This window comes from Paroedura picta, chromosome 6, assembly GCF_049243985.1.
Source record: "Paroedura picta isolate Pp20150507F chromosome 6, Ppicta_v3.0, whole genome shotgun sequence".
Classification (NCBI taxonomy): domain Eukaryota; kingdom Metazoa; phylum Chordata; class Lepidosauria; order Squamata; family Gekkonidae; genus Paroedura; species Paroedura picta.
This window is the reverse complement of record NC_135374.1, coordinates 113,524,988-113,552,075: the sequence shown is the minus strand read 5'-3', so window position 1 is coordinate 113,552,075 and position 27,088 is coordinate 113,524,988. Positions and strand designations below refer to the sequence as shown.

The 27,088-nt window shown below is 50.2% G+C and overlaps 2 protein-coding genes across 3 annotated transcripts; one reads left to right on the top strand and one right to left on the bottom strand.

Annotated features, from left to right (window-relative positions):
* Positions 1-7,561: 7,561 nt before the first annotated feature.
* On the bottom strand, positions 7,562-12,344 carry MZT1 (mitotic spindle organizing protein 1). Its single transcript, XM_077343999.1, has 3 exons — positions 12,190-12,344; positions 11,364-11,509; positions 7,562-8,843 (listed from the first exon to the last, which is right to left on the bottom strand). Exons 1-3 carry the CDS (start codon positions 12,236-12,238, stop codon positions 8,820-8,822), a joined length of 219 nt encoding a protein of 72 aa, XP_077200114.1. The 5' UTR covers positions 12,239-12,344; the 3' UTR covers positions 7,562-8,819.
* A 723-nt stretch (positions 12,345-13,067) lies between these two features.
* Positions 13,068-26,600, top strand: BORA (BORA aurora kinase A activator). 2 transcript variants are annotated; one of them, XM_077343997.1, is made up of 12 exons: positions 13,069-13,398; positions 14,052-14,222; positions 15,953-16,059; positions 16,173-16,218; positions 16,601-16,682; positions 19,746-19,811; positions 20,040-20,096; positions 21,597-21,817; positions 23,044-23,185; positions 23,655-24,193; positions 25,257-25,388; positions 25,717-26,599. In XM_077343997.1, exons 2-12 carry the CDS (start codon positions 14,067-14,069, stop codon positions 25,801-25,803), a joined length of 1,635 nt encoding a protein of 544 aa, XP_077200112.1. In that variant the 5' UTR covers positions 13,069-13,398; positions 14,052-14,066; the 3' UTR covers positions 25,804-26,599. The 2 variants fall into 2 exon arrangements, with proteins under 2 accessions (XP_077200113.1, XP_077200112.1); XM_077343998.1 differs by lacking the exon at positions 20,040-20,096 and having other exon boundaries at positions 13,068-13,398; positions 21,615-21,817; positions 25,717-26,600.
* The last annotated feature ends 488 nt before the right edge of the window (positions 26,601-27,088 follow it).

Below are 27,088 nucleotides of genomic sequence, written 5' to 3'. Positions count from 1 at the left end.
GTCTATCTGGAACCTCCAAAGGGGAGAAGTAGATCAAACTGAGTTTCTCCATGTAAGAAGCTAGAAAGATTTGAGGGTGGGGCCTGAGGAGACCTCAGTGGGGTACAAGTTCACCCTCCAGGGCAGCCATTTCCTCCAGGGGGAACTGGAGGTGAGCTGTAATCCTGGGAGATCCCCAGGCCCCACCTGGAGGCTGGCACCCGTAAGAGGCAGAGAGGCATACGTCCTTGTCATAAAACTTCGAAGCATGGCCTCTTGAGGTATTTACCTAGGAAATGAATGTCCCAGGAACTCTTCAGCACAAATCTTCCGAGGTGGCTTCCAAAACACAGATGAACCAATTCACGCACATACCTGCGCGCGCAATCCGCACTCGTGCCCAATATTGTAAATAGCAAACACCGTTGCCCCAGACCAAACAAACTGCAGTCTGGTTCCTAATCCCTATTGTGCTGTGGCTGTGTTGTCTACAAACTCGTAACCGCAAAGGACCGGCCCCCTGCCAAACACTCGAGGCAAATCCTAGCTCTATCATTTTGCAAAAAGAAGAGAGAAGACAATGAAAAAGTTCAAATTTTAATTAAAGGCTGAAAGTCGTAAAAAGGCCGAGAGGAGCGGAGCTGCATCCATTCCGGCATCCCAGTGTCTCCGTTCACCAAAGTTTGAGTGCGGAGGCATTAATTGCAGCTTTGGGCAAATTCTTTCTTAAATACCGGAGAGCTTCAAGTAGATAAAGAATCCTCCATAGTCAAACAGCGAACGTCTTCCTAATGCTTTCGGTAGAAATCCAGGGGCTATTCCCCACCCCCACCGTGTCTTACAGAAACAGATGCTGTTCCCATTTCATTTGTTACAATCCAGTTTTGGGGGGGGGGAAGAGAGTTTACCTCATCAGTTCGAAAGCTGGCAGGGCTGATTCAGGCTGGAAATTCAAGTGTGAAGTCCTGTGGGTGAAAGTCTGAAACGGACTTGAATTTTGGGTGTTGGGTCTTGTAGGTGGAAAAAAGTTGCTATTGAGTTTGTATCCCGCCCTCCCATACGGCTCAGGGTGGCCGGCAGCACATATGTTTCCATCTAAACATCTGGAAGAAGTTCCTGACAGTTTCTCAGTGGAACAGGCTTTCTCGGGAGGTGGTGGGTTCTCCATCTTTGAAAATGTTTAAACAGAGGCTGGATAGCCATATGATGGAGAGGCTGATTCTGTGAAGGCTCAAGGGGGTGGCAGGTTACAGTGGATGAGTGATAGGGTTGTGAGAGTCCTGCATAGTGCAGGGGGCTGGACCAGGTGACCCATGAGGACCCTTCCAACTCTATGATTCTATGATTCTATGTAATAGAAAAATATGAACTATACCCAAAATTATTCTCATTAAAAATATCCACAAGATATACCAAACTATCAAGGATTTAAAGCATAATTCACAGTTGTCCAGTCCTTAACTCCGTCTCAATCCAGCTGCTCTCATTGTGTGTTTCTGGTGGAGGTTCTGGGGTTTTCAGAGAGCCCAAAAGAAGAGATCAAATCACTGGCCCAGTCTAAAGGCTTGGTGGAAGAGCTCCAAGTGGGTACCTCAATTGGTGGTGGTGGGGAGAACTCTGCCCAATGAATAGGGTTCCCAACCTCCAGGTGAGAACTGAAGACTTCCCAGGATTACAGCTGATTTCGAGACAATAAGAGATCAGGTCCCCTGGAGAAAAGGGATGTTCTGCAGGTCAGCCTCTCAGGCAGTGTAGCCCCACCCTGGGGTCCGTCCCTCCCCAAACTCTGACCTCCCCAGGCCAAATCTCCAGTTATTTCTCCACCCAGGGCTAGCAAACCTACGTATCATACAGCTGCTCGCTCTGAAAATCCTCTCCAAGAACCAGGGTACCCTTGGGAACAAAATGCACCACAAAACAGGGGAGGGACCATGGTAAGGAATGTTGGAATATGCAAGATCTGTAGTGTGCATGATTCAAAAGGATATGGAGAATATCTTACAGGGGGCATTAGAGGATATGTGTATTTAGCATAGATAGCTTTGGAAGTTCCTGATGTTTTTCAAATAACAGCTGTTAGACAGTTAGTTAGGTCTCTCTCTCTCTCTCTCTCGTCTCTTTCTATACAAAGTTGTTTCTCTTCCTAATAGAACTATTTTATTCTTTTAAGCTTCCTGGTGTTTTTCAAATACTCTCCTCCAGAGGAGATGTGCATTTAGCATAGATCGCATTGGGGCTGGAAATCTCGCTACTTCAGCCACTTTAATAACGCACATGTCCTGTGCGAGTGTCTTGCTGGCTGCTCTCAATACGCTAGCGCTACTTCGCAGGGGTAATCCACTTCTGTGGGTTTCCCTGCAAGCGCTATAAAATGGAGGATGTTGCAGCCGGTTGGCTTATGTCACGCTGGATGTCCACGACGTCATGCAAAACGCCAAAAAAAATGATGTTTACAAACGGTAATCCTCCCACTTTTAAATCAGGTGCGGAATGGCCCTCAGAGCTCCCTCAGCCCCACCTATCTCACAGGTATCTTTTGTGAGGAGAGGAAGGGGAACGTGTTTGTAAGCTGCTTTTCTTCTTGAATTTTGTGACAGAGCAGCAAGTCTGCTATCTAAAGCTCTGTTGCAGGTTCACCTTTTCTCTCCCCAAATGAAAAGAGGCAGAGAATCCCAGCCTAGGAGAGGCGCCTCTGAGTCAATCCGGTCAGGCTGCTAGATATCGGATGAAAGTCGGCCACGGCTCGGATCAAAGGACGGCAGCCTTTCTAGCAGCACAAAGACTGCCTAGACACCCAGGAAGGCCTTCTATTAATCCTCCTTGGAAGTGACAAACGTATTACAAGGATTAGCATTTTAGCTGTGGCTCAAGACAACATTATCCCTGACCTGCCAGCTTCACGAACCAAGGCGCACGCTCAGGCAGCAAGAAAGGAAAACCGTTAGCGATTGTTCACTGGCTAATTCCAAGAGGACGGCCACGGTTCCCAAACTATGGGGCACGGGGGGGGGGCATGGAGTGGTTTCGGAAAATGGAGCAACCATGGTACAGGCATGACTTAAGGGTGCCAACCTCCAGGCGAGGCCTGGGGATCCCCCGGAATGACTCCAGAGATCAGTTTTCCTGGAGAAAATGGAGGCTGCGGAGGATGGACCTTGTGGCCTTGTGCCCCACAGAGATCCCTTTTCTCCCCAGGCTCTATCCCCAGATCTCTAGGCGTCTCCCAACTAGGGATGCCAGCCTCCAGGGGGGACCCAGGGATCCCTTGGAATTCCAGCTCATCTTCAAGCTACAGAGATCAATTCCCCAGGAGAAAAGGGAGGCTTCGGAGGGGGGCATTGTACCCCGCTGAGGCTTCTGTCCTCCACAGGCCCCATCCCCAATTCTCAGGGAGTTTCCCAGCATTGAGATGCCAGCCTCCCCCACCCACACCGTTTGGGTGCCTGGAGGGTCCTGAGAACCTCCCCCCCCCCCCCCACCTACTATCCTGTGTGTAGTGGAAAGGAGAGTGGTCACAAAAGAATGATTTCTGCCCACTTGCAAATGGTGTCCTTGTTCCAGCACAGGAAGGATGAGCAACTGGCTTTGCCCGCACTGCACTGGGCAGGTGAAGAGCAACCCCTGCTTTGTCCAGGAGGATGGCCCAGCCACAAGCCCTCCATTACGGAGGAAAGAGGAGGACAGAACGCAGAGAGGAGCCTTGATCGGGCTTTGCAGCAGTCCCTGGAAGGATTCTTCTTTGTTCTGGGTGCCCTCAAGCCCACCTATTGATTTGTTTACCTTGTTTTATAGCACCTCTTTCTTTGGGAGAGGGAACCAAAGCAGCTTGCTTCCTTCTTCTTGCCTCTGTTTTAGTTTCACAACAACCCTGGGAGGTGGGTCAGACTGGGAGCGCAAGACTGGCCCAAGGTCACCCAGCAAGCTTCCACAGCAGAGTGGGGATTCAAAGCCAGGACTCCCCGGAGAAATCCAGGCTCTGCCTGGAGGCTGGAAACCCCCAAACAGTACCAGGATCACAAAAATCCCTAACCCTGTGCCAGACCCTGACCGCTCCTCCATGAGGGATTGGGATGGGATCACTACTTGTTTAGCCACGGGTCTAATTCCTAATTCCAAACGAAATCGGACCTGGTCTGGGGCCATACCAGGCCTGGCCCAGCTCAGGTCCTCAGTTGCCCCGCAGCATGGAAACACAGATAAATCCACGTCCCAGTTTTGCTGTGGGCTTAACTGGGGGGCATGCTGGGCCTGGGAAGCAGAAAAACTGGGCTGCCCCTTTCCCTGCCTTCACAACCACCCCGCCACTCCTGCATGACACTTCGGCCGGCTCCTACTTGCTAAGCTGCCCGCCTGGTCCTCCCGCTGCCAGGCCTGGCCTCTCCCCGCCCTCGCCCACAATAACTCATTCTTAAAAATGAAAAGAAATGGCCCATGTGGCTTTGCCACGTGGAGCATTTATTTCAGTTTCAGGAATAAATGCTTGCCACCACCCCGCAGCGTAGCGGAGCAGCATTGGGAATTTCTTTGTATCTGAAGAACATAACTACATAATCATGCCTTTTTTAAAAAGAACACCCCCTGTGGCACTGCCACACTGGGGGGCGGGGGTAAGCATTTATTTCACCTTCTTTAGGGAGACCCGCCTGCCTCGGGAGGGAGCCCAAATCTGGGCGGAAGGGGCCAAGGGCTCCCTGTGCAGTACCGAGAAGAACTGGGCAACTGTCCCGGCCCAAAAATCAGGGGGCAGCACGGCCTAACATCCTCTGTAGCTGATGGCCCTTCAACCCGATGCCTTCCCCTTTGTTTTGCTTGGAGAGTTAGGAATACCCTACTGGAGTTCTTGATGTTTGACTGCCACCTAGTGGACTAATGCCACCAACACAATCTATTTACCGGTCCTTCTTGTTCTTCACTGTAATTAAACAGTTGGCTATCCGATTATTTTCTCGCTGTTTTGTGTATTTGCTGTGGCAGACTGTAAACCAGGGGTAGTCAAACTGCGGCCCTCCAGATGTCCATGGACTACAATTCCCAGGAGCCCCTGCCAGCGAATGCTGGCAGGGGGCTCCTGGGAATTGTAGTCCATGGACATCTGGAGGGCCGCAGTTTGACTACCCCTGCTGTAAACCGAAGAACTGGGTTTGATTCTTCCACTCTTCCACATGCAGCCAGCTGGGTGACCTTGGACCATTTACAGTTCTCCCAGAGCTCTCTCAGTCCCCTCTACCTCATAGGGTCCTGTGGTGGGGAGAGGGAGGAAAGGCAACTGGGACTCCTTCAGGTAGTAAAAAGAAGGGTACAAAAACCAGCTCTTCCTCTTTCAACCTGCCTCCCTCGCTTTCCTTTCTTTCACCTCTCCAAGCACGCAGGACCTGGAGATTGTGAACGCTAAACCTTTTCAGGACCTCTCTTGCCCCAGTTCTTTGCTCCCTCTGCCCTTACGTTCCTCTTTCTTACTCCTCTACCTCCTCTCTGTTCCTTTTCATCACTTCTGACCCCTGGGCTCTCTGCCCCAATTGCTCCCCTGCATCCGGGGACCTCTCCTCAGGGCGTACCCTTAAGCCGCGACAGGTTTCGATCCCAGCCAGACTGATCACTCTGCCTTTCCACACACAGACTGGACCGCAAACCTTGAGCAACTGAACACTCCAGTGGCAGCAACTCAGCCAATCAATGAAAGAGATCGGGGGTGGCCCTCAAGAAAGCAACACGATATCGTTATTTTACTATGCCTTCTCCAGTGGTTAGCGTTCTTTGCTCTTACAAAGTCCTCGGGAGTCTCCTATTTCGCCGCAGGGTATGTTTTAATGGGGATTTTATGTGCATTTTTAATATGGGATTTTATTCTGTATCCCGCCGCGAGATGGCTTGCTGGGAACGTCGGAAAATAAATTGAGTAAATAAATAAATAAAACCCTCCTGCATAAACACCTGCATCTTGAGAATCCACCCACTGCATCTGAAGACAGTGTGCAGTGGCTCATGGGAATTGTAGTCCATGAACATCTGGAGGACCACAGGTTGACTACCCCTGGTCCAGAGCACAGCAAGGTAAACGTCTAATTAAAAACATGATGAATAATTTAAATACTCCATCAGCTTTATTATTATTTATCGTATGGTACATGTGCAGTTCAAGAGCCTCTTGTGGCGCAGAGTGGTAAGGCAGCAGACATGCTGTCTGAAAGCTCTGCCCATGAGGCTGGGAGTTCGATCCCAGCAGCCGGCTCAAGGTTGACTCAGCTTTCCATCCTTCCGAGGTCAGTAAAATGAGTACCCAGCTTGCAGGGGGGTAAAACGGTAATGACTGGGGAAGGGAATGGCAAGCCACCCTGTATTGAGTCTGCCATGAAAACGCTAGAGGGCATCACCCCAAGGGTCAGACATGACTCAGTGCTTGCAGAGGGGATATCTTTACCTTTACCTGTGCAATTCCGCCAGGAGATCCTAAGACGGCCTGGCCACCAGGCAAGAGAGGTTCAGAGGGGGTTGGCCACTGCCTGGCCCTGGTATCCCGTGAAGGTTGTCCTCCTAAGTACTAGCAAGGGCTGACTCTACTCATCTTCCAAAATCTGACTGGACTGGGCTCCCCTGGGCTACTGAGGTTGGGCATGCCACCCACTAACCTTAATACAGATGGTTTTTTAATTGTAATTTTAAAATTATATTTAAGGTTGGACTCTTATTTGTCTAAGGTTGGCCCAGTGTACCTTAGGGACCACCTCCCTGTCACGCCCCCCAAAGAGCCCTATGCTCCACCACCACCAACCGGCTGATGGTCCCTGGCCCTAAAGAAGCCCGCTTGGCCTCGACCAGGACCAGAGCCATCTCTGTCCTGGCCCCAACCTGGTGGAATGAGCTCCTGGAGGAGATCAGGGCCCTGACGGAGCTAAAACAGTTCTGCAGAGCCTGCAAAAGGGAGCTCTTCCACCAAGCATTTGGTTGAGACCAGGTATAACCACCCTCTCCCTCTCCCCCCCCCCCCCCCAGAAATCCATTAAGGCATTCTGCTCCTGGACCTGTTTGTATTATTACTGTTTAATGTCACACTCTGTTATTATCAGTTAGTAATATTAATGGTATAGTTATTTATATGTATGGTTTCTTGTATAGTTTTCAGTTCCATGTAAACCGCCCTGAGCCTTCAGGGAGGGCAGTATATAAATGTGAATATAAACAAATAAACAAACAAACAAATAAATATTATGTAATTTTTTGCACCACTTGGTGGCCCATGTTACTATTTGGCTCTTTCTAGTTGTTTCCAGACTTCTGAAACCCTAAGGCAGAGGTAGTCAAACTGCGGCCCTCCAGATGTCCATGGACTACAGTTCCCATGAGCCCCTGCCAGCATTCGCTGGCAGGGGCTCATGGGAATTGTAGTCCATGGACATCTGGAGGGCCGCAGTTTGACTACCCCTCCACTAAGGTGTTGGCTACTGAACATCCAACATTGCACTGTTCTGTACTGGCTGAAGACAATAAATTAGGATCGCTACCCAGATCTATAGACTGTGACACTAGGAAATGAAAGGGGGTCTTTTCTTTTGCCTTTCTGCATCCCAAGGTAAAATGCAAGGAAACGGGTTTGCTCTTTTTTTATTGCAGATATATAAATAACAAGAACTGAATGGCAAGGATCCCATACTTAAGGATGAAGCCAATACACGAGAAAGAGGGACAGAGAAAAACACAACTGATGCTTAAACGAAGTGAGGTTCTTTTATCAGTAAACATATAAAAACCCTTGTTTTCTGTAGGACTACGACTTGAACATTTCACGCATTTTCTACCATTGATTTATGCACAACATTTCCACACTCGTGAAATGAACATTGCCCAATGAAACTGCAGGATCGCAACCTCTCCCCATGAATCAAAAACATAATTTGCTCTTCCCCAACTAAGCTAGATAACCTTTCCAAGGGACAGCCGTGTTCCCTTATTGTCTGCGTAGCGCAAAATGACAAAATGGAGAGAGGACCTGAAAAGAACCCAGGGGAAAAACCAGCTGAGCCCTTGCTGTTTGGGGCAGAACAAAACTAAGCATTTAACTCCCTCCCCCCACCACATCCCCAAATGATTGGAAGCCAAACTGCATTTTACATCCAGCAGAAAGCAACATTAGGGCAAATCACATGTGCCACATGCTTCTGATACATTTGTGCATGAGTCTGTACTTCTCTAAACTTCTCCGAGAGAACAGCTCAAAAATCTAGAGCTCTTTTATAAAGTTTATAAGCCCTGATGAGACAAAAAATAAATATATAAACTGACCACACTTCTGTCTCCCGCTGAAATCCAAAACAGAGTTAACCACCCTCAAGTAGACTCATGGGATCAGCAGGGTGTAACTCTGCATAGGGTGGCAGAGTCTGCCACAAAGATTCCATTTCATGCAAGGGTTTATTTTTGTTAAAAAAAAAAATGGGGGTGGGAGGAGAGTTCATAATAACCCAATCCTTCAACCAAACCACAGTAGGTAAAACCAGTAAGTCATGGGAGTTCATTTTTGTAGATCTGAAAGACCACCAAAGGTCCTGTGCCGAAAACATAAAACGAAATTACGCTTACAAAACAGTACTATGCAGAAAACATAATTACAACATTTACAGCATTTTGTCTCTAACATTCAAAACGGAGAGTTGAAGGATCGGCAGTTAATAAGCATTCAGAAATTCCACGTATGTTGTCTTTAGGGAAGATTCGGGCGGGAGAGGAGTTTGGAAACTGACACACACAATGAACAATGTCCACGTTTGCAACAGACGAAACTTCCCACCAGGCGTCAGTCTTGTGTTTCCAATGGGATCCAAGCCCAACGTTCTTCGGCGGCAGAATCAGCTGGTCATGTTTTCGGCTGCCTAGGAAAAAGGGCTTGGTTACAGCAGAAGCACCAAAAATGAGCACGCACGATTAACAGCATCATTACAGACTTGGGGTCGGATCTCAGGCAGCTTTTCTACTGATGAATGATGAAAAATTCCCTCTGGCCACCTGAAAGGCCAGGTTGGGGATCATGAGGCCCATGTGGGCAAGATTTAGCCCCAGACAGAAGAACATAAGAGAAGCCATGTTGGATCAGGCCAATGACTGAGCTAGAAGGAAAATTTAAAATGCAAATATTTACTACAATAACATGCACATATAAATCACGATAATGTACTGCATATTACATTTAATCCATGAAACCGAGACCAAACATGTTTTGACCCAAAGGGTCTTCCTCAGTGGTCAAGTTATTTAAAATGCACAATTACGGTAAAATTTAGGGCTTGCTGAGTGGCTAAGAAAGTCTTCATGTTGAAACGCCAGCTAATCTATGTAATACGTCAAAAATATTCTGGTATGGAGCCCACACTTTAAAATATATTTCTAAGGATCACCACTCTATATCTGGGCAAGCCCTAAATTTTACTGTAGTGCACTTTAAATGTTCCTTCTAGCTCTACCTTCTAACTTGTCTAATTAGGTTGGGATTTGTTTCTGTTTTGGTTTTGTATTGGATCAGGCCACTGACCCATCTGGTCCAACATTGCATCCATTCAGCGGCCCAAACCCAGGCATCATCAGGAGGTCACCCGCAAGGTCAGACCTACAGGAGCACCAGGAATACGGAGCATCACTGCCCCCAGCAGGTTAATTTCTGTTCTCATAGCGTTTCTAAATCCTGTCTTCCTGATCTATAATGTGCCGCTTTCTTATACACTGTTTCCTCCCATCCCTCTTTCACTAGATTCAGGTGGGACACCGTGTTGGTTTGAAGCAGCAGAACAAAGGTCGAGTCCTGTGGCCTCTTTGCAACAGATAAATCTTCATTCTGGGTACGTCTGCATCTGATGAAGCGTGCCCACCCATGAAAGCTTACACCCAGAATTAAACAGTGTTGGCCTTCAAGGTGGACACAGACAGAAGGGAAGAGTTTGAGAGTAGGTACTTTAACACCACTAGTCTTACTGCCCTCTGCCCAGAACAAAGTCTGAATCCAGAGGCATCTTGAAGACCAAGCAAGTTTAAGTCTGGCATAAGCTTCCATGTGCAGGCACATTTCCTCAGATCCACTGATTCCAGCGGGTAAGCGTGTTGGTCTGAAGCAAGAGAGCAAAGGTTGAATCTGGTGGCACCTTGAAGACCAGCCAAGTTTCATTCTGGGCAGAAGCTCTCGTGGGCATGCAGAATTAAACTCTTTTGGTCTCTAAGGTCTCTCTGGATTCCCACTTTCCTTCTACCACTGTTTTCCTTGTATCGGGTCTGATGAACTGCCTGAATCTGTCCACTGAGTCAACGACAATGCTATCAGACCCAAGGGTTGGCCCATATAGGACAAGTCACAGTAGTCCAGTCTGGAGGTGACCGTCACATGGATCACTGTGGCTAGGTCTTCTGGGGCCAGTTTCCTAACACTAGTAGCTTTGCTTGGCAAAGATGATAAAATGCCTGATGATCCACATCAGTGACCCAAGCCTCCGCTGTCAGGATCACTCCTAAGCTGTCAGAGCACAAAGTTGCTAACCACAGTCCATCAAGACAGGGAAGGCAGGCTTCCTCTTCTGGTCCTTTCTTCCTTAGCACAGGACCTTTGTCTTTGAGGGGTTATGCTTCAAGTGACTCTGCAGGAGCCCTCCAGTTACCGCCTTCAAATGCTCATCCAGACACTAACCTGGCCGCTCTTTAACAGAGAAGAGTTGGGTGCAGTCTGCATATTGCTGACACCTCAGCCCATATCCTTGGACCCACTGTGCAAGAGGGGGCATGCCAAGGTCAAATGATATTGGGGAGAGGATGGGAGCGGGCCTCAGCGCAACTGATTCTCCCTAATCGCTACCATGTTTTATGATCGTTTATTTTTGTATGTGATATTAAATGGTTTAATACGTGTTCTTCTGGTGCATATAATAAAACATATTTTTTTAATTCTTAAAGGATGCCTTTGCTAACATGAGCATCTTGCTTAAGATTGCTTTCTCGCCTGCGCACAGATGGTCTCCATTCATGGGGTGAAGGTCCTTGCACTGTGGTGGACGATGCTTCCAAAGCAACTCAGAAGCCCGGATGGTCAAACACCCCACTGACTTTCTAAAAATCCTTGGTTGGCTGGTCCCCTTGCACCCACAGGATACCCTGCCTCAGAGTTTTGGAGAATCTTGTGCATTAAGCCAGGGGTAGTCAACCTGTGGTCCTCCAGATGTTCATGGACTACAATTCCCATGAGCCCCTGCCAGCGTTAGCTGGCAGGGGCTCATGGGAATTGTAGTCCATGAACATCTGGAGGACCACAGGTTGACTACCCCTGCATTAAGCGACCAGGAGCTGTTGACACTGCTAACACCATCTACTTGAGTGCCCTGAATGGCTTTGGGTGGTTTCCCACCAACCTGCCTTACCTTCAGCGCTTCTGTAGCCTTACGTAGCTCTTTAATGACCGCCGACAGGGCCTCGGGGTTTATCCCTTGCTCACACAGCCGCACGCAAATGGAGAGCGTCTCCATATCTAGACCAGTGTTTAGTATTCGGGAGATCTCAAACAGAACTGCAACAACAACAACAACAAAACTTCAAACAGAAGTTGGATGCTCATTCAGGACTAGGGATGTGCATTCGCTTTAGCAGAGTCGGGGGGGGGGGGGGTGGGACCTGAATGAACGCCTTATCAGGTTTTATTGCTATTTTTAAGCCAAGCCATGATTCTCTGATTTGATCTGGGTACTGAGTCACTAAAGCCAACTCGATTCGGCAAGATTCGGTCTTCCTGAATCGATTTGGCTCCATTGTACCTGATGCAGCCATTAAAGTGAAAGGGAAATCTAGCCTAAGCCTATTCAGTGACCTGGCGGTGGGGGCGTTTGAGGTAGAGGCACCAAATCTGCAGACAGGATGCTGGACTGCGTGGGATGCTGATCTGATCCAGCAGGACTGTCCTGAACATGGAAGCTGACTCTGCAGAAGCAAAAGGCAAGGCGATTTCGTGCACGGCTTACAGAACTCACTACTAAGTGATGCAATGGGGGGCATCCATGACTAAACCCCCATCAGCATTGACCAAGAGGGCTCAATAGAGCCTCCATCGTCCAGGGTAGTCTACCCCTGCTGACTAGTTACAGGGAGAAGGGGAAGCCTCGGTATCCAAAGCCCCTTTAGGGGCACCTGGCTGGCCACGGCAAGGGAAAACGAGACCCTCCGCCCGCCCTGAAGAAACACGGCCTCACTCACCCTCCATGGTCTCCCGCACCGCGTTCAAATTGGCAGCGGGATTCGCCATGACGGAAAAGGGCACCTAGCAGCCTCAAAGAGGGCGACCCGTCACCCGGAAGGGAAAGCCGCCCTGCCTTTTCCTCTGTCGCGTTTATCAACACTGCGGGCTCGACAGCGAACCCTCTTGCTGCCCGCGTGACTGCAGACACCCCCTTCCCCCCCTCCCCAAGAGGGTGGCCCCCAGGCTTGAGAGGCGAGGGATGGAGCATAAGGGCAGGGTCTCTGCTGGGGCTGCCCAGGCCCCCTTGGCCACCGGCAGGGAGGGAGGGCTGCCAGATCCAGGTTGGGAAGCGCCTGGGAGTCGAGGGCTGCACCTGGGGACGGCGGGGATCTCAGTGGGTCAACCTGTGGTTGCTGGCAGGGGCTCATGGGAATTGTAGTCCATGAACATCTGGAGGACCACAGGTTGACTACCCCATCCCCAGGTGATTCCTGGGATCCCCTAGAATTCCTGGGGATCACGTGGAAATGTAGCTAATTTCCAGACTAAAGAGATCAGACCCCGGGAGGAAAGGGCTGCTTTGGAGGGGGGACTCCATTGCATTAGACTCCACTGAGTTCCTCCCTGCCCCAAATCCCGCCCACTCCTGGCTCCACCACCCAAAGTCTCCAGGTTTTTCCCGATCCCGAGCTGGCTATTCGGCTTTCCACTCAGTAACCGGAATTGCCTCTTAGTCGCGGAACTCGCTTTAGCTCTTTAGCGTCTCCGTCCGCCTCTGACCTCCCCCCAGGCGCAGGCGCACGCGGCGCTTTCTCTCTCTGGTCGTTGACATCTCCGCCCCCCGCCCCCGAAGCTCCGCCCACCTGTCTCCTGTGAACCGGTAGGAGGAGAACGTTCGAACGCCGAGACAGGAGAGAGAAACAGCTCCCGCTCTGAGCCGTGATTGGCCCGCCGGGAGGGATGTCGCGCTAGCGGATTGGCTGGTTTAAAGGAGGACGCATTCCCGGGGAGTTAAAGGCCGAGCCGGGCGAATGGGGCGTGCGCCTTGACTCCCTTTGCAGCTCTTGATTCCACGTTGTCCGCGGCTCTGCAGAAGCTGCGGATCGAAGCGCTGAGCCTCTCGCCTGCTGGGGCTCCAGTCGGTGGGAGAGCTGCCCATTGTTTAAACAATCCTGCCTTGACCCCAGGCCCAGTTCCTCTGTCGATCTCCACAACAGCCCTGTGAGGTAGGCCAGAGGGAAGGAAGCTGGATAGCTGGGTCATGACTGACGCCTCTGGATGGGTCCGCTGTTGGCTTGTAGGTGCCGTTGACTTGCGTTGTTTTGGCACAAATTGGTTTGTGTTGTGCTTATGGCCTGTGTGTGCTGGGTTTTCTCATTCCTGGCAGCCTTGGATGGGTCTAGAGCAGGGGTAGTCAAACTGCGGCCCTCCAGATGTCCATGGACTACAATTCCCATGAGAACTGTAGTCCATGGACATCTGGAGGGCCGCAGTTTGACTACCCCTGGTCTAGAGAGACAGCATGCTCAACTGACCGATCTGGGTCTCGGTCCAGTTGTTCTTGCAACAGCCCTCTGTGCTTTCTACCAGGCCACCTTCTGTTGCTTCCCCACCACCCACTCTCTGGAAGCCTGCTGGCATTCAGGAAACAAACGTGGGATTTTTTTTGGGGGGAGCAGGGTTCAGTGGGCTGGAGCCCCCCTCAGTTTCCTAACCTTCAGTGATCTCCTGACATCAGTAAGTTCCCCTAGCGAAACCGGCTGCTTTGGGGGAGGGTGGGCTCCATGGCAGAGGAAAGAGTTCCCCGAAGGTAGGACATTTAGAAATCACCGTTGTACAAGTGTCCACCAAAAACAGCTTCTCTGTTTGCTTTTTAAAGGCACAACCCGGTGCAATGAGTGGGGCCAAAGAAATGAAAATGCAGATCACCCCGGAGACTCCTGGACGACTCCCGCTCCAAAACCCCTTTGAAAGCCCGAGCGATTATAGCCATCTTCAAGAACCGACGTTGTCAAGCCCTTCGTTATTTAAGCCCACCCAGTCCTCTTTGGTAAGTGACTCTCATTGGCCGCTGGTTGTTCCGTTCCTTTGGACATAGTCATCGTCCAATCGCGTGGTAGTGATTCAGTTACAGGTATATTTCCTATGGCAGGGGTAGTCTACCTGTAGTCCTCCAGGTGTCCATGGACTACAATTCCCATGAGCCCCTGCCAGCGTTTGCTGGCAGGGGCTCGTGGGAATTGTAGTCCATGAGCATCTGGGGAACCACAGGTTGACTGCCCCTGTCCTATGGCATTTGCAGAATTCTTGGCTGGTGACAGGACGAATGTGGGAATACGCTTTCCCATGTTCGACCAAGTTATGAAGCAAGGCCGGTTTTGAACTCCTGTCCCAAGTGGAAAGTACTGGTGGAAGAATACATGAACACCCAAACCTGCCTTACACCGGACCCATGATCCACTCAAACCAGCAGGAGCTCTCCAGGGTCTCGGGCTAGGGTCTTTCCCATCACCTGCTGCCTGGTCCTTTTCACTGGAGATGCTGGGGATTGAACTTGGGACCTTCTGTGTGCTAAGCAGATGCTTTGCCAGAGAGCCATGGCCCTTTGATGTCTGTATCAGCATCTCAGCCATTGGACCTGCGGAATTCTAGGGTCTTGCAGGGGTAGTCAAACTGCGGCCCTCCAGATGTCCATGGACTGCAATTCTCATGAGCCCCTGCCAGCGAATGCTGGCAGGGGCTCATGGGAATTGTAGTCCATGGACATCTGGAGGGCCGCAGTTTGACCTCCCCCTGGGAAACATTTCCAGTTTTAGTTCTTGTTAGCTTTGTGTGGCAGCATCTAGTAGAAATTAAGTTTCCAGGGTATCAGTCGAGGGTCTCCAACCATTTCCAGCCTGCAGGAACCTCTGAAATGATGACGCCATCGGTGGGCACAGCTGCAGGATGGCTGCCACAAAAGGCAGAACCATCCCCAAGGTGCCTGCCGCAGCTGACCTTGAATCACAGGGTGAAGATCTGTCTGCTGAGCTGGTGGCTGCTCCCATAGCCATGTTTCCATTAGAAAAGAAATCTGTGCTGTCAGTCAAATCTCCAAAGGCCAATGAGAAGCCTTGCTAGGCAAGAGCTCCTCCCACTTTCTAAAAACACTTTGTGGGGACCAGGGAAGGCGTCTGTGTGCCCTCGGACACCCTGCTGAGACCTCTGGTGTACGTTTAAAAGTGTTTTACTTTCCATGGGAAATCATGACCTATAGAAGTATGAGAGAGCCTGCTAGTTGGACAAGTAACCCTAGAGCAGGGAATCCCAACAAGGGGTCTGGGGGTCCACAGTACTCTGGAGTGTTTTGGTACTGGGAGGGGGGGGGTCCAGGCTGTTTTCTCAGCTCCTGCTCTTCTTTCTGGCCTACAGGAGGCAGAGCAAGGGGAAGGAGCAAAGGGAGGCCTAAAGGGGTAGGCAGTGATGTCACTTTCAGGGATGGGGCAGGGCCAACTGACCACTTCCGGGGTTCCTTGAAGTCTGCAAAATGATTTCAGGGGCTCTTCCATGGTCAAAAGATTTTAAAAGCGGCCCTAAAGGTTAATTTAAAACATAAAATGAAACCTGTATTCTTTTCTCCATCATAATTTCTCCATTTACTGATCTCCTAACGGAGGAATCCAGTGTGTTGAGATTTCTGTCTTTGGGCTTCTCTGTTCCCGCCCTTCCGCCCTGGCCACTCTTTAAAATGGAAAGCCGCTTGCTGCTTGTGTAAATCATGCCGTTCTCATCTCCTTTTAGACTCCGGGAAAATTTGTGTGGTCTATAGATGAGATTGCGTTAATCAACCCGGTGGAAATTGACTCGGAAGACGTCCGCCGGCAGGCCTTGTATTTAAGCCATGCCAGGTAAGTTGGCTTTTGCTGCCCGAGGGGAAAGTTGCCAAGAAGTGGGAAATCGGCTGCCTTCTCTTGCCGTGAGCCAACAGCTCTTTGTTTGTTTGTTTGTCCCCTCTTTGCAGGGTAGATAAAGAGGCAGAAGAAAAGAGACAGAAAGCCATCGAAGAGGTAACTTTCCTTTCTGAGATGCTAGAGTCATGTTGGGCCATTCACGGTTCTCTTGGAACTCTCTCAGCTCCGCCTTCCTCACAGTGTGTGGGGAGAGGAAGAGCAGATGATCGTACGGCCCCAAAATGTCTCGCACTGAGGGATGGTATTTCTCTACCAGCCTGTCTCCTGTGAATCAGTTGTCACCTGCAGTCTTAACACCTCCGCAAGCTGGGGCTTTTGAGAAAGACGTTTTACTCAGGATGGGTATTTGGTTTAATCAGGAGTACTGGAAAATGCTACGATCAAACCAAGAACTGAAAGGTTGTCACTTACACGCCTATAATGCTTCTTAGCTGCATGTACTATGAAGGGTGTACATGAATCTCAATTTCCCTTTCAGTTCTTCACCAAAAGCTTGATAGTTCCGTCTCCTTGGATTGACCACAACGGAAAGCAGGATCCTCCGTTTAATTCAACTCGGTGTAAGTGTTTTTATTCCTTCTGTGATGATGAAACGGTCACTTCTTGATCACCCCTCCGGAGAGATGTCTTTTTGGGCTGACCCCGTCTCCCTAGTTTCAGTGGGACAGAAACATCTGAAGAGGTTGGCGAATCGCATCACGACATTTGTACGGCTCCTCAGAGGTAAAGTGGGTTTCTGACAGACAAAGCAGTATTAATTTATGTGCCATACTAGCAAGAAAGCCCATTGCAACCAGGAATGCAATGGGCGCTAGGACCCAGGGGACACCAGGAGGTGCTTTTTTTTTCTGCTGCGTGGAGCTGTGAAAGGCTCCTACAGGGTTTTTTTTTTTCTGCTGCTTGGAGCTGGGAAAGGCTCCTACAGGGTTTTGTTTTCTGCTGCTTGGATCTGCGAAAGGCTCCTACAGGGTTTTTTTTTCTGCTGCTTGGAGCTGTGAAAGGCTCCTGCAGGGTTTTTTTTTTCTGCTGGCTCTCGTGGGCGTGCCGGCTTGGAGCTCCTACAGGGGTTTTTTTTCCTGCTGCTTGGAGCTGGGAAAGGCTCCTTCAGGGTTTTGTTTTCTGCTGCTTGGATCTGCGAAAGGCTCCTACAGGGTTTTTTTTTTCTGCTGCTTGGAGCTGTGAAAGGCTCCTGCAGGGTTTTTTTTTTCTGCTAGCTCTCGTGGGCGTGCCGGCTTGGAGCTCCTACAGGGGTTTTTTTTCCTGCTGCTTGGAGCTGGGAAAGGCTCCTTCAGGGTTTTGTTTTCTGCTGCTTGGATCTGCGAAAGGCTCCTACAGGGTTTTTTTTTTCTGCTGCTTGGAGCTGTGAAAGGCTCCTGCAGGGTTTTTTTTTTCTGCTAGCTCTCGTGGGCGTGCCGGCTTGGAGCTCCTACAGGGGTTTTTTTTCCTGCTGCTTGGAGCTGGGAAAGGCTCCTTCAGGGTTTTGTTTTCTGCTGCTTGGATCTGCGAAAGGCTCCTACAGGGTTTTTTTTTCTGCTGCTTGGAGCTGTGAAAGGCTCCTGCAGGGTTTTTTTTTTCTGCTAGCTCTCGTGGGCGTGCCGGCTTGGAGCTCCTACAGGGGTTTTTTTTCCTGCTGCTTGGAGCTGGGAAAGGCTCCTTCAGGGTTTTGTTTTCTGCTGCTTGGATCTGCGAAAGGCTCCTACAGGGTTTTTTTTTCTGCTGCTTGGAGCTGTGAAAGGCTCCTGCAGGGTTTTTTTTTTCTGCTAGCTCTCGTGGGCGTGCCGGCTTGGAGCTCCTACAGGGGTTTTTTTTTCTGCTGCTTGGAGCTGGGAAAGGCTCCTTCAGGGTTTTGTTTTCTGCTGCGTGGAGCTGCGAAAGGCTCCTACAGGGTTAATTTTTTTCTGCTGCCTCTCGTCGGCGCGGCGGCTTGGAGCTCCTACAGGGGTTTTTTTTTCTGCTGCCTCTCGTCGCGCTAGCGGCGAAAGGCTCCTCCGGGGGTGTTTCTTTTTTTTCTGCAGCTTCTTGGCGGCTGGAGTCTTGTGTTGTGTTTGCGGCGGGGGCTTCCTTGGGGCCGGCCTGACGCGGTGAGAGACGCTTCGCGCCTCTCACCACGTCAGGCCGGGAGCAACTGCGAGCCGCGCTGAGCGCGGCTCGCAGTTGCTGGGGCTGGGAATCGGAGGGACCAATCGGCAGGCGCTTCGCGCCTGCCGTTTGGTCCCTCCGGTTGTCTGTCATGAGGAAGGGTCCAATCCGGACCCTTCCTCATCCCGGACACATCCCGCCCCAGAACCCCTTACTGTTTTATTTAGTCCGTGGCGCCCGCGGCGCCACGGGCGGTGTACAGATGACACACAGGAATCCTACAATCACAAAACCTGCAGCCCAGTAGGTACGACAGTTAGAAGAATAAGAGTTGGTTCTTATATGCCGCTTTTCTGTACCCGAAGGAGGCTCAAAGCGGCTTACACGTCCCCTTCCCTTTCTTTTCCCTACAACAGACACCCTGTGGGGTGGGTGAGGCTGAGAGAGCCCTGATATCACTGCTCAGTCAGAACAGCTTTATCAGTGCTGTGGCGAGTCCAAGGTCACCCAGCTGGCTGCATGTGGGGGAGCGCAGAATCGAACCTGGCATGCCAGATTAGAAGTCCACACTCCTAACCACTACACCAAGCTGGTTATGCAGACAGATTGGGCAAGCCCTCTAAATACTGGTATCTAAGCTCTCTGTCCACTCAGTCATGGCTGGGGAGAGGACAAAGAGCTCTGTCACACACCCCTGGAGAGCACGATGCTCACATTCCTGTGACCGATGGAAAGTAGCTTGACGGGCTGCACCGCAGTCACAATCAGGGCCTGATATTTTGCCCTGATTGAATCACAGGTCTGCACAGCTGCCAAGGCCTGTTTGTGGTCTATTAGCCATCTTCTGTATTGTACAGGACTAGACATGTTCTGTGGGTCTCTCCTTGGTATTCAACAGGTTATGGATACTGGGTGAAGCTGGCTTCATCCGCGTTTGCAGCCTTTCATTCCCCAGATAGAAATGTTGTGATTGCAGGATTGGTGCAGCTCTTACGGCCAGGTGTCGGAGCTTGAGCCTGGCTAGGCCTGCATCAGCCCGGTCATTGTGGATGGGCAGCTCTGTTTTCAATGATCTTTCCGTATTCAAAAGCCTTTGGAGATACAATGTAGGTAGCAGGCGAAGCAGCATGAGTCTTGAACTCAATATTCTGAGGGCAGCACTTCTTGTCTTCAGGGGCTTGTGCTGGCTTTTATATGCCGAGCCATCCCCTGGAGTTGTTCGGTTGAGGGAAAGTTACTGGCCTGGGATTATCTGCTGGGCTTCCAGGTGACCGACCAGGGAAACACTACCAAAGCTGGTTCTTCCTTCCAGGCCACAAAGGCGAGTAACACTCTTGCGGGACTATCCTCCGCCAAGCTACTTGGCCAAACGCCGCCTAGGACTGTGCTGAGAGTTCGGAAAGAAACCCCTGAGGGTCCGTTGTCAAAGCTGACAAGGTGTTTCCTTTTTGGAAGTACCTGATGAGGTGTTTGAAGAGGAGGGGCTTTCTTTAATGCATGTGCTTATCTTGATATGGGATTGGGGTCCTCTCCATGTGTTGCAGGTATTGAACTCATCAGCGCTTCCCCAATCGGCAGAGAAGTAGCCGGGCACCTCGGGAAAACCAATGGTTGGTATGAGACGGGGGGGGGGGGGAGTGCCTTGTGGCATGGGCTTTTGAGTTTAAACAAAGAAAGTGTTCCCCAAAGTTATCACGTTTCTGCTTAGGAGTGGGGTAGCAAAGCTGTCTTTGTAACGGGTGTTCTACTCTCCTCCTCTCCCCCCTCTGCTCCCTTTCTCTCCCCCATCTCTCTCGAGACCCCGTCTATGTCCCTAATGATATGTTTGGTCATTACAGCCGCTTGCCAGACAGTATTATCTCTGCCAGTGGATTTTGACTTGGAAAAAATATTAGGTATGTAAAACGAAAGTTTTTCTTTCTAGCGAATATTCGCTAGAGTATTTCTAGCGAATTTCTGGCTGTGGTTGGGAGTGCACGGAAGAGCGTACGAGGCTGCCTCCCGCTGAGGAGCAGAAACCACAGTCTGCCATGAGGATGTGGTGGCAGTTGGAAGATTGTTTTTAAACTTTTCAAAATGCAACCGGGGCCTAATCCTGCTGTGGATCGCGACTCAGTGGGATGGAGGCTCATGCTCCGCCCCCTCCCCCCCCCCAGCCACCATGTTTTCAAGGGCCCTGAGTCAGACGGTTGCTCAGTCAAGGTTTGTACTGTCTCCCCTGAGTTGACTACAGATGTGAAAACCTGGAAATACACAAGGAGAAATCTTCTTATTTTTCTCAATCCCCCCCCCCCCCAACTTTCAATCTTTCAAAATATTTCTTCTTTTGAAGTAGAAGAAGAGGAGTTGGTTCTTAAATGCTGCTTTTCTCTACCCGAGGGAGGCTCAAAGCGGCTTACAGTCGCCTTCCCTTTCCTCTCCCCACAACAGACACCCTGTGAGGTGGGTGAGGCTGAGAGAGCCCTGATATCACTGCTCGATCAGAACAGTTTTATCAGCGCCATGGCAAGCCCAAGGTCACCCAGCTGGCTGCATTGAGTTTTGTGACACAGTAGAAACCCTAGCTGCATGTGGGGGAGTGCAGAATCGAACCCGGCTCTCCAGATTAGAAGTCCAGACTCCTAACCACTACACCAAGCTAAGCTGGCTTTTAAGGCAATCTTTTATTCAAAACGTATAGTATAAAATACTATAGAATTCCTTCCTCCCCAATTCCTCCTTTGGAGAGGCATAGTGTAAATTTGGGAAGCACTGAAAAACAAATGATGAAATATATTTTTGTCCTGTAGGGGATGAAATATTTGCATAGCAAAGAAAAATTTGCAACTCTCTTGATTCCATGTTGGTAATATTTGCATTTTTTGCAAATATTTGGTAATATTTGCATTTTTTGCTGGTAGAAAACTAAGGTTTTTCTACTTTAAACATGCTACTTAATACACTCCTAAATGCTAAATAAATTACAAAATGGCATATTTCATGTTGCTACAGCAACAAAATAGGCTTAAGTTTCATAAGGACATGACTACTGCCAGGGCAGATACCAGTCAGGTGCTGAGAAAATGGACTGCAACAGCATTGTGTAGAGCAGTAGTCAACCTGCGGCCCTCCTGATGTTCGTGGACTACAATTCCCATGAGCCCCTGCCAGCATTTGCTGGCAGGGGCTCATGGGATTTGTAGTCCATGAACATCTGGAGGGCCGCAGGTTGACTACCCCTGGCGTAGAGACAAGGGGAAAGATTTGCTTGATGTGGCTCTGCCAAGCCAGTGTACAGTTTTGTAAACAGCCTTTTGCTTATATTTACGTGGTTGAAACGGGGGGAATCTCCCTCATATTTGAATGCGTGCAGATCCCTTGACGCCTGAGGTTTATTCCTCCCTGCTCTTCTTCAGGTGCTTATTTTAAACCAGATGAATTGGCAGACCAGTCTCAGGAAAGCCTCAGCACTTCCTCGCTGAGGAGAAAGCTGTTTCTCGACGAGAACGGAAGTCTATCGGAGAACCTGTCCCCTTCGCCTCAGACTCCGCCTGACGTCCCGGCCACGCTCAGGGGACTCTGCTCCACAGACTTCTCCCCAGTCCGCTGCAGAAGCCCCCTGAATACGCCGAGCTCAGTAAGCTGCTTGCTGGTGATGCACATCCGGCAATACGGATGATAGCTCGGTGGCCCCACTGGTGCTGTTGTAATGGGGGAGGTGTGTGTCTTCTGGGGGCAGTCCAACCAGCCTTCTGTGGCGAGATCCTCTTTCACCTGTGCTGTCTCGATTTCTGTGACCTATTGACTCTTGGTCAGAGCTGGCACAAGCACCAGAAATCAGCTGGAGCTCTGGCCAGGGGGCTTCCAGATCCCTCCAGACAGCCTGTGTGCGCGCGTGCGTGTGTGTGTGTGTGTGTGGGGGGGGGGGAGCTTACTAGGAAGCGGAGTTTCTTCACACATTTCAGTGACATGCCCACGTGATTTCCAATGTGACCCAGAAATGATGTTGGGGTGAATTAGCATCGACCATAGAGTTTTTGCCCTGAAACCAGAGCGGCGCCCTGACATGCCTACATCGCTTCCAGGTTATGTTGAGGTCTCATTGGCACATCGCTGTAACTGGGCAATTGCTCTTTGCTTTTCGGGTGATTCCCCCTGCTGGCCACCTGATCTACAGTGGAGGGGTGGGTGAGTTCTGGCAGTCGGGGGGACCCCCACCGGGGGATCTGGCTCCTCACTGAGATTGTGGTAGATCAGAGGCAAAAACAACTCCATTTTGAATGCCTTAAAACTTAAAATTGTTATGATATACACTGCCCTGAGAGCCTCTTTTGGCACAGAGTGGTAAGGCAGCGACATGTCTTCTTGACAGCCCTGGGAGGGTCTCCCCAAATGGGTGGAAGTGGATTAGTTTTTAATATATTTTTTAAATATGTTAAAATATTTATTGGGTGATATGACCATATATGGCCTTGTCGCTCTGACTCCTCTCCCCCAAAGGACCAACGATGGGCATGGAGGGGGGGTGAGAGGGAGACTGGCCCCAGGTGAGTGTGCACACAGCTCTGCTTCCCAACCATATTCTGCACAGTGGTGCCATTTCTGGGGTTTCTCAAAGCGTGGACGTTTCAGGGGTTTCTCAACAATACGAAAGGTGAGAGAGGCTATCCTAGATGATGCTTCCAATTCAGCATGCACAGAAGCGGGAGGCATTATTGAAACCGTGTTGGAATTTCGACTTGAACGAGAAATTGAGCCTCTCTCAGTCTGCAAGAATTTGGCAGCCTTAGGAGAACAAGTGATAAGCTTTTGAGGATACCTGTACGTTTAACGTTAACAGCGGCTTTCCTTGTGTCTTCAAAGGGCCAGTTTTCCTCCAGCCCAGTGCAAGGTGACATGAGGACTAACAGCTTGGGAAGCCTCACCACCGAGAGGAGCCCCGCAAACCTCATTTCTCCATCCATCTCTCCAATTGGCATTCAGATAAGAAAGACGCCACTGTCAGGTACGCTGCGGTGCGTGTTGGGTTAAGTCAGGTAGAGTTGTGTTCTGTATTGTATGTATGTATGTATGTATGTATAATTTGTGATGCTTGGTGATTACATTGTTTTGATGGTGTTCGGTCCTTTTGAGGTTGCTGCTGGAAGCTGAGATTCTTCGCCCCTTGGAACCGTGTGCCCATTTCCCCACTTCCTCCCACCATACTCTCTGCTCTTGCAGCTTTGCTGAATGCATTTTGCAGTCATTTTTCGGGAAAGTTTCTTGTGGTTTTGTGTTTGCTTTCCTCAGGCCGGGTCCCTAAAATACAGAGATGGTTCTTTTGGTCTTGCTTTCTACATCTGTAAATATCTGTGCATCTTGTATGCGTGTGTTTGTGTCTGCGCATGCAAGCTTGTTCAGGAAAACGTATCCTGAAGTTTGACAGATTATTATATATATATTCTGTGTGTCCCCCCGTCTTCTCCTAAATACAGGACGGTTTACTTTCCGCTCGCCCGACATTCCTTCTAAGCCGAATTCTCGCCGCCCAACTCCTCCACCCACCAGAAGTTCTTTTGTGGAGTGCTCGCCGCTACGAAATTGTTCGCCCATGAGATTCGTGGCTTGCCGGGCCCCCCCAGCATACCAGACCTCCTTTGTCCACCTGCCTTCCACCCCTGAGAGCGTTGATGAAGAACAGGATGCCCCTCTCCCGAAAATCAGTCTGTGCCCGCTGAATGGGGACGGCTTTGCTCACAGTCAACACCTGGTGGTGGCCAAGGTGTCCATATCACCCGAGTGCCCTGGAACCCCTGCGCAAGGGCTGACCTCCCCCCGTGATCTCGGCAGCTTGATTGAAAACCGCACAGTGGACATGGCGGATGCGGAGGAGGCCCTGGACGTCCACTCGGTGAAGGGGTCGATGGAGAACGGTGGCCTGCCGGTGGCTGCCTTGAGCATAGAAGGGTCGTGCATGTGCCTCTCACCACTGGCCGAAAGCAGCACCAGTCCCTGCGAGGGCAGCAGCATCCAGGTAAGGCTCTGGTTCTGGAGGTAGGCCAACCTGTCAGGAGCTGCTGTTAAGTCCATCAGTCCAGTAGAAAAGGTACACTAATGAGAAAAAAACTGGAACGCAACGCTGCACCATGAGAATTTCTGTTAGAAGATAAGTCTGTGATGGCTCCTGTCTTTGACTCTCCCTGCAGGCAGGAACTCTGTTTACCATAGAGTTAGTGAGAGAGAGAGGAACGCTGACCCACTCACCTTTCTTATCTCACAGGCCTGTTCCTAGAGGGGCTAAGAATTAAGTCTGCTAACAAATGTTTATGTTAGTGAATTGCAACCTTGGAGCATTAAGACTTGACCACAAGTCTACCAATTAATATCCCTCAATTTCTTCATGTCCTTTAATGCAGTGGTCCCCAACCCCCGGTCTGGGCACCGGTCCCGGTCCGTAGATCAGTTGGTACTGGGCTGCTGCCTTGGGGGCTGCCCTGCCACTCTGCCTCCAGCTCACCTTTGGTGCTCTCCAGCGGCCGCCATAGCTGAGGCTCCCCCTTGGTGTGGCACTGCACAGCTGCTGCTGGCAGCGCCCCCCAGAGGGCAGCGGGAAGTCAGGGGCGCCGGCGGGAAAGCAAGTGGAGCAGGGGCTCAGGTGGCAGCAGCGACATCCCTCAGCAAAAGACTACCCCCCCCCCCGGGCCTCAGTAAAATTGTCAAGCGTTGACCGGTCCCCAGTGATAAAAAGGTTGGGGACCACTGCTTTAATGTTAAGAAACGGGAGACTTGCCATAGCATTTTTGGAGGCTTCAGTTTGAGGAATAAATTATTTTTACCAATTTAGGACCAGCGGCCTCGGCCTTGTGTTCTTAATATCCAGTTACTGGTTCAGCTCTTTATTTTCGTGTTATACAATCCCCAACAATTATAGCACCGTTGGAAGTACAGTACCAAAGGGAAGCTTGGGAAGGGTTTAGCCTGCATCTGAAGTTTGGGCACTGCTGCTGTTGTCCTTCCTGGCCATGTGCCAGCAGTGCTTCTGTCTCCAGACCACCGGTACTGACAGTCCCTCTTGCCTTGCCGTTTCTTCCTGCCAGGTGGACAGTGGTTACAACACCCAGTCTGGTACTAGCAGCCTTGCGGATACAGCAGGAGCCCAGGTCACGGACAGGGAGAGCGATTCACATCTTTCTGACCTTCAGAGCAAGTGCAGCATCTTCAAAACAAAGGTAAGGTTTTCAGGGCTCCTTGATGAACCCTTAATGGCTGGGGAAGAGCATAGGGTGTGGCGATGGGCACTCAGGTCCTCCAGGAGCGGAATCCTATTTCTGTGAAGACCAAAACTTGAGCTGTCCTTGCCGGTGAGTTCCCCAACAGCTCCCTGCAGCCTTTCCGAGTCCTGGAGGCAGGGGGAGGCCATCTGCGGAGTTCTTCCACTCCATCCCCCCCCCCCCCCATCTAGTGCCCATTGTATTCTGGAATGCAACGGGCTTGGCCCTTAGTACATAATTGGCATAATGAGTGTATTTTGCTGAGTTCTCTCTGTGTCTTCGCCAGGGTAAACTTGTCCCGGGATACTGGATTGAACCCGAGCCTGTGAATCATCCCGGCGGCCATCCTGTGGAAAGTCCTTGGTCAAAATGAGCGTGTGCCGTTGTATCTTCTGTTGCGCTTGTTCAGCCTGGACTTGAACTACTGCTGTTGGGAAACCTGTGGAAGTCTAGAACTGGCAGATGACTGTTTTTTGCCATCAGAAGAGTTGTTAAAGCAGAGGACTTGTCTCCCAAGACCTGCCCTTAGAACTTGGGTTTGATTCAGGGTGTTTGGGTGGATGCGTTGTGTGCGTGTGGGGAGGGGGTTGGCTGTGTTTCGTGCGGAGGTGCCATTTGTGAGAACGCACTGCTGCTGTCGTTGTGACTGCTGTGATTTTTTCCACTGGCGCTCGTGTAAACTGGAGGTGCGGCAAACAACTGCGCCTCGGGAGAAACGGCCCTTCCTGCAAACAGCACCTCTCATGTACCGCCAAGCGCGACATCACAAGAACACGGCATGTGGGAGATATCACTGGTCTGAACTGGGCACCAGAGGCACAGGGAGCCCATGCAGTGAAGGCTGGAGGGGCTTCTGTGGTCAACCAGTCCATTTGTTCTTTGGATTCTCTTCTGTCATTGTTGGAAGGTGGTGCACAGGAATGTACTTTGACATGAATGACTTCAGTAGTATCCATTGTATATTTTAACAATATTAGGGTTTTTCCTACCTGGCTTTTTAAATGAAAAAAATACTATTTTGTCTACAGAGGCCTATGCCAACACTTGAAACTACCAAAGGATGTCCAGAAAGCATCCCATTTTTTAAACTATCGGATGAAACATTCCTTGCGCACAAAAGGTTCTGCAGTCACTTTAACTTGTTTTTTTTAAAAGATTGAAATGAAAATCTTGTTTTACATAATAAAGATTTGTCACATCTGAGTTGAAAGTTTTTCTCTCTTCGATAACTCAAAATTAGAAAATAATTGGTATTTAGTTATATATTAGATTTTTGTACTCCCTGGAAGTGGACTCTGTAAGATACAGTAATAGAATTGGAAGTGGACTCTGTAAGATACAGTAATAGAATTAGGGAAAACATTGAGAGTGTTGACTTGGGCAGGAAAATTAAGAAGCCCTATTATGAAGAGGCAGTGGGGTATAGTGGTGAAGAAGGGCAGCCCTCTAATCTGGGGAACTGGGTCTGATTCTCCGCTCCTCCCGGTTGGACCATGGGTTCTACTTCCAGGGCTTCCAAAAGAGGGTGCCCCATCTGCTTGCTCCATTCTATCCAATGGGACAGACTCCATTGGATAGACCTAGAGAGATGGGGGCACCCTCTTTTGGAACCCATGGAAGTGGACCCCATGGTTCAATCATGAAATTTGGAGGTCAGG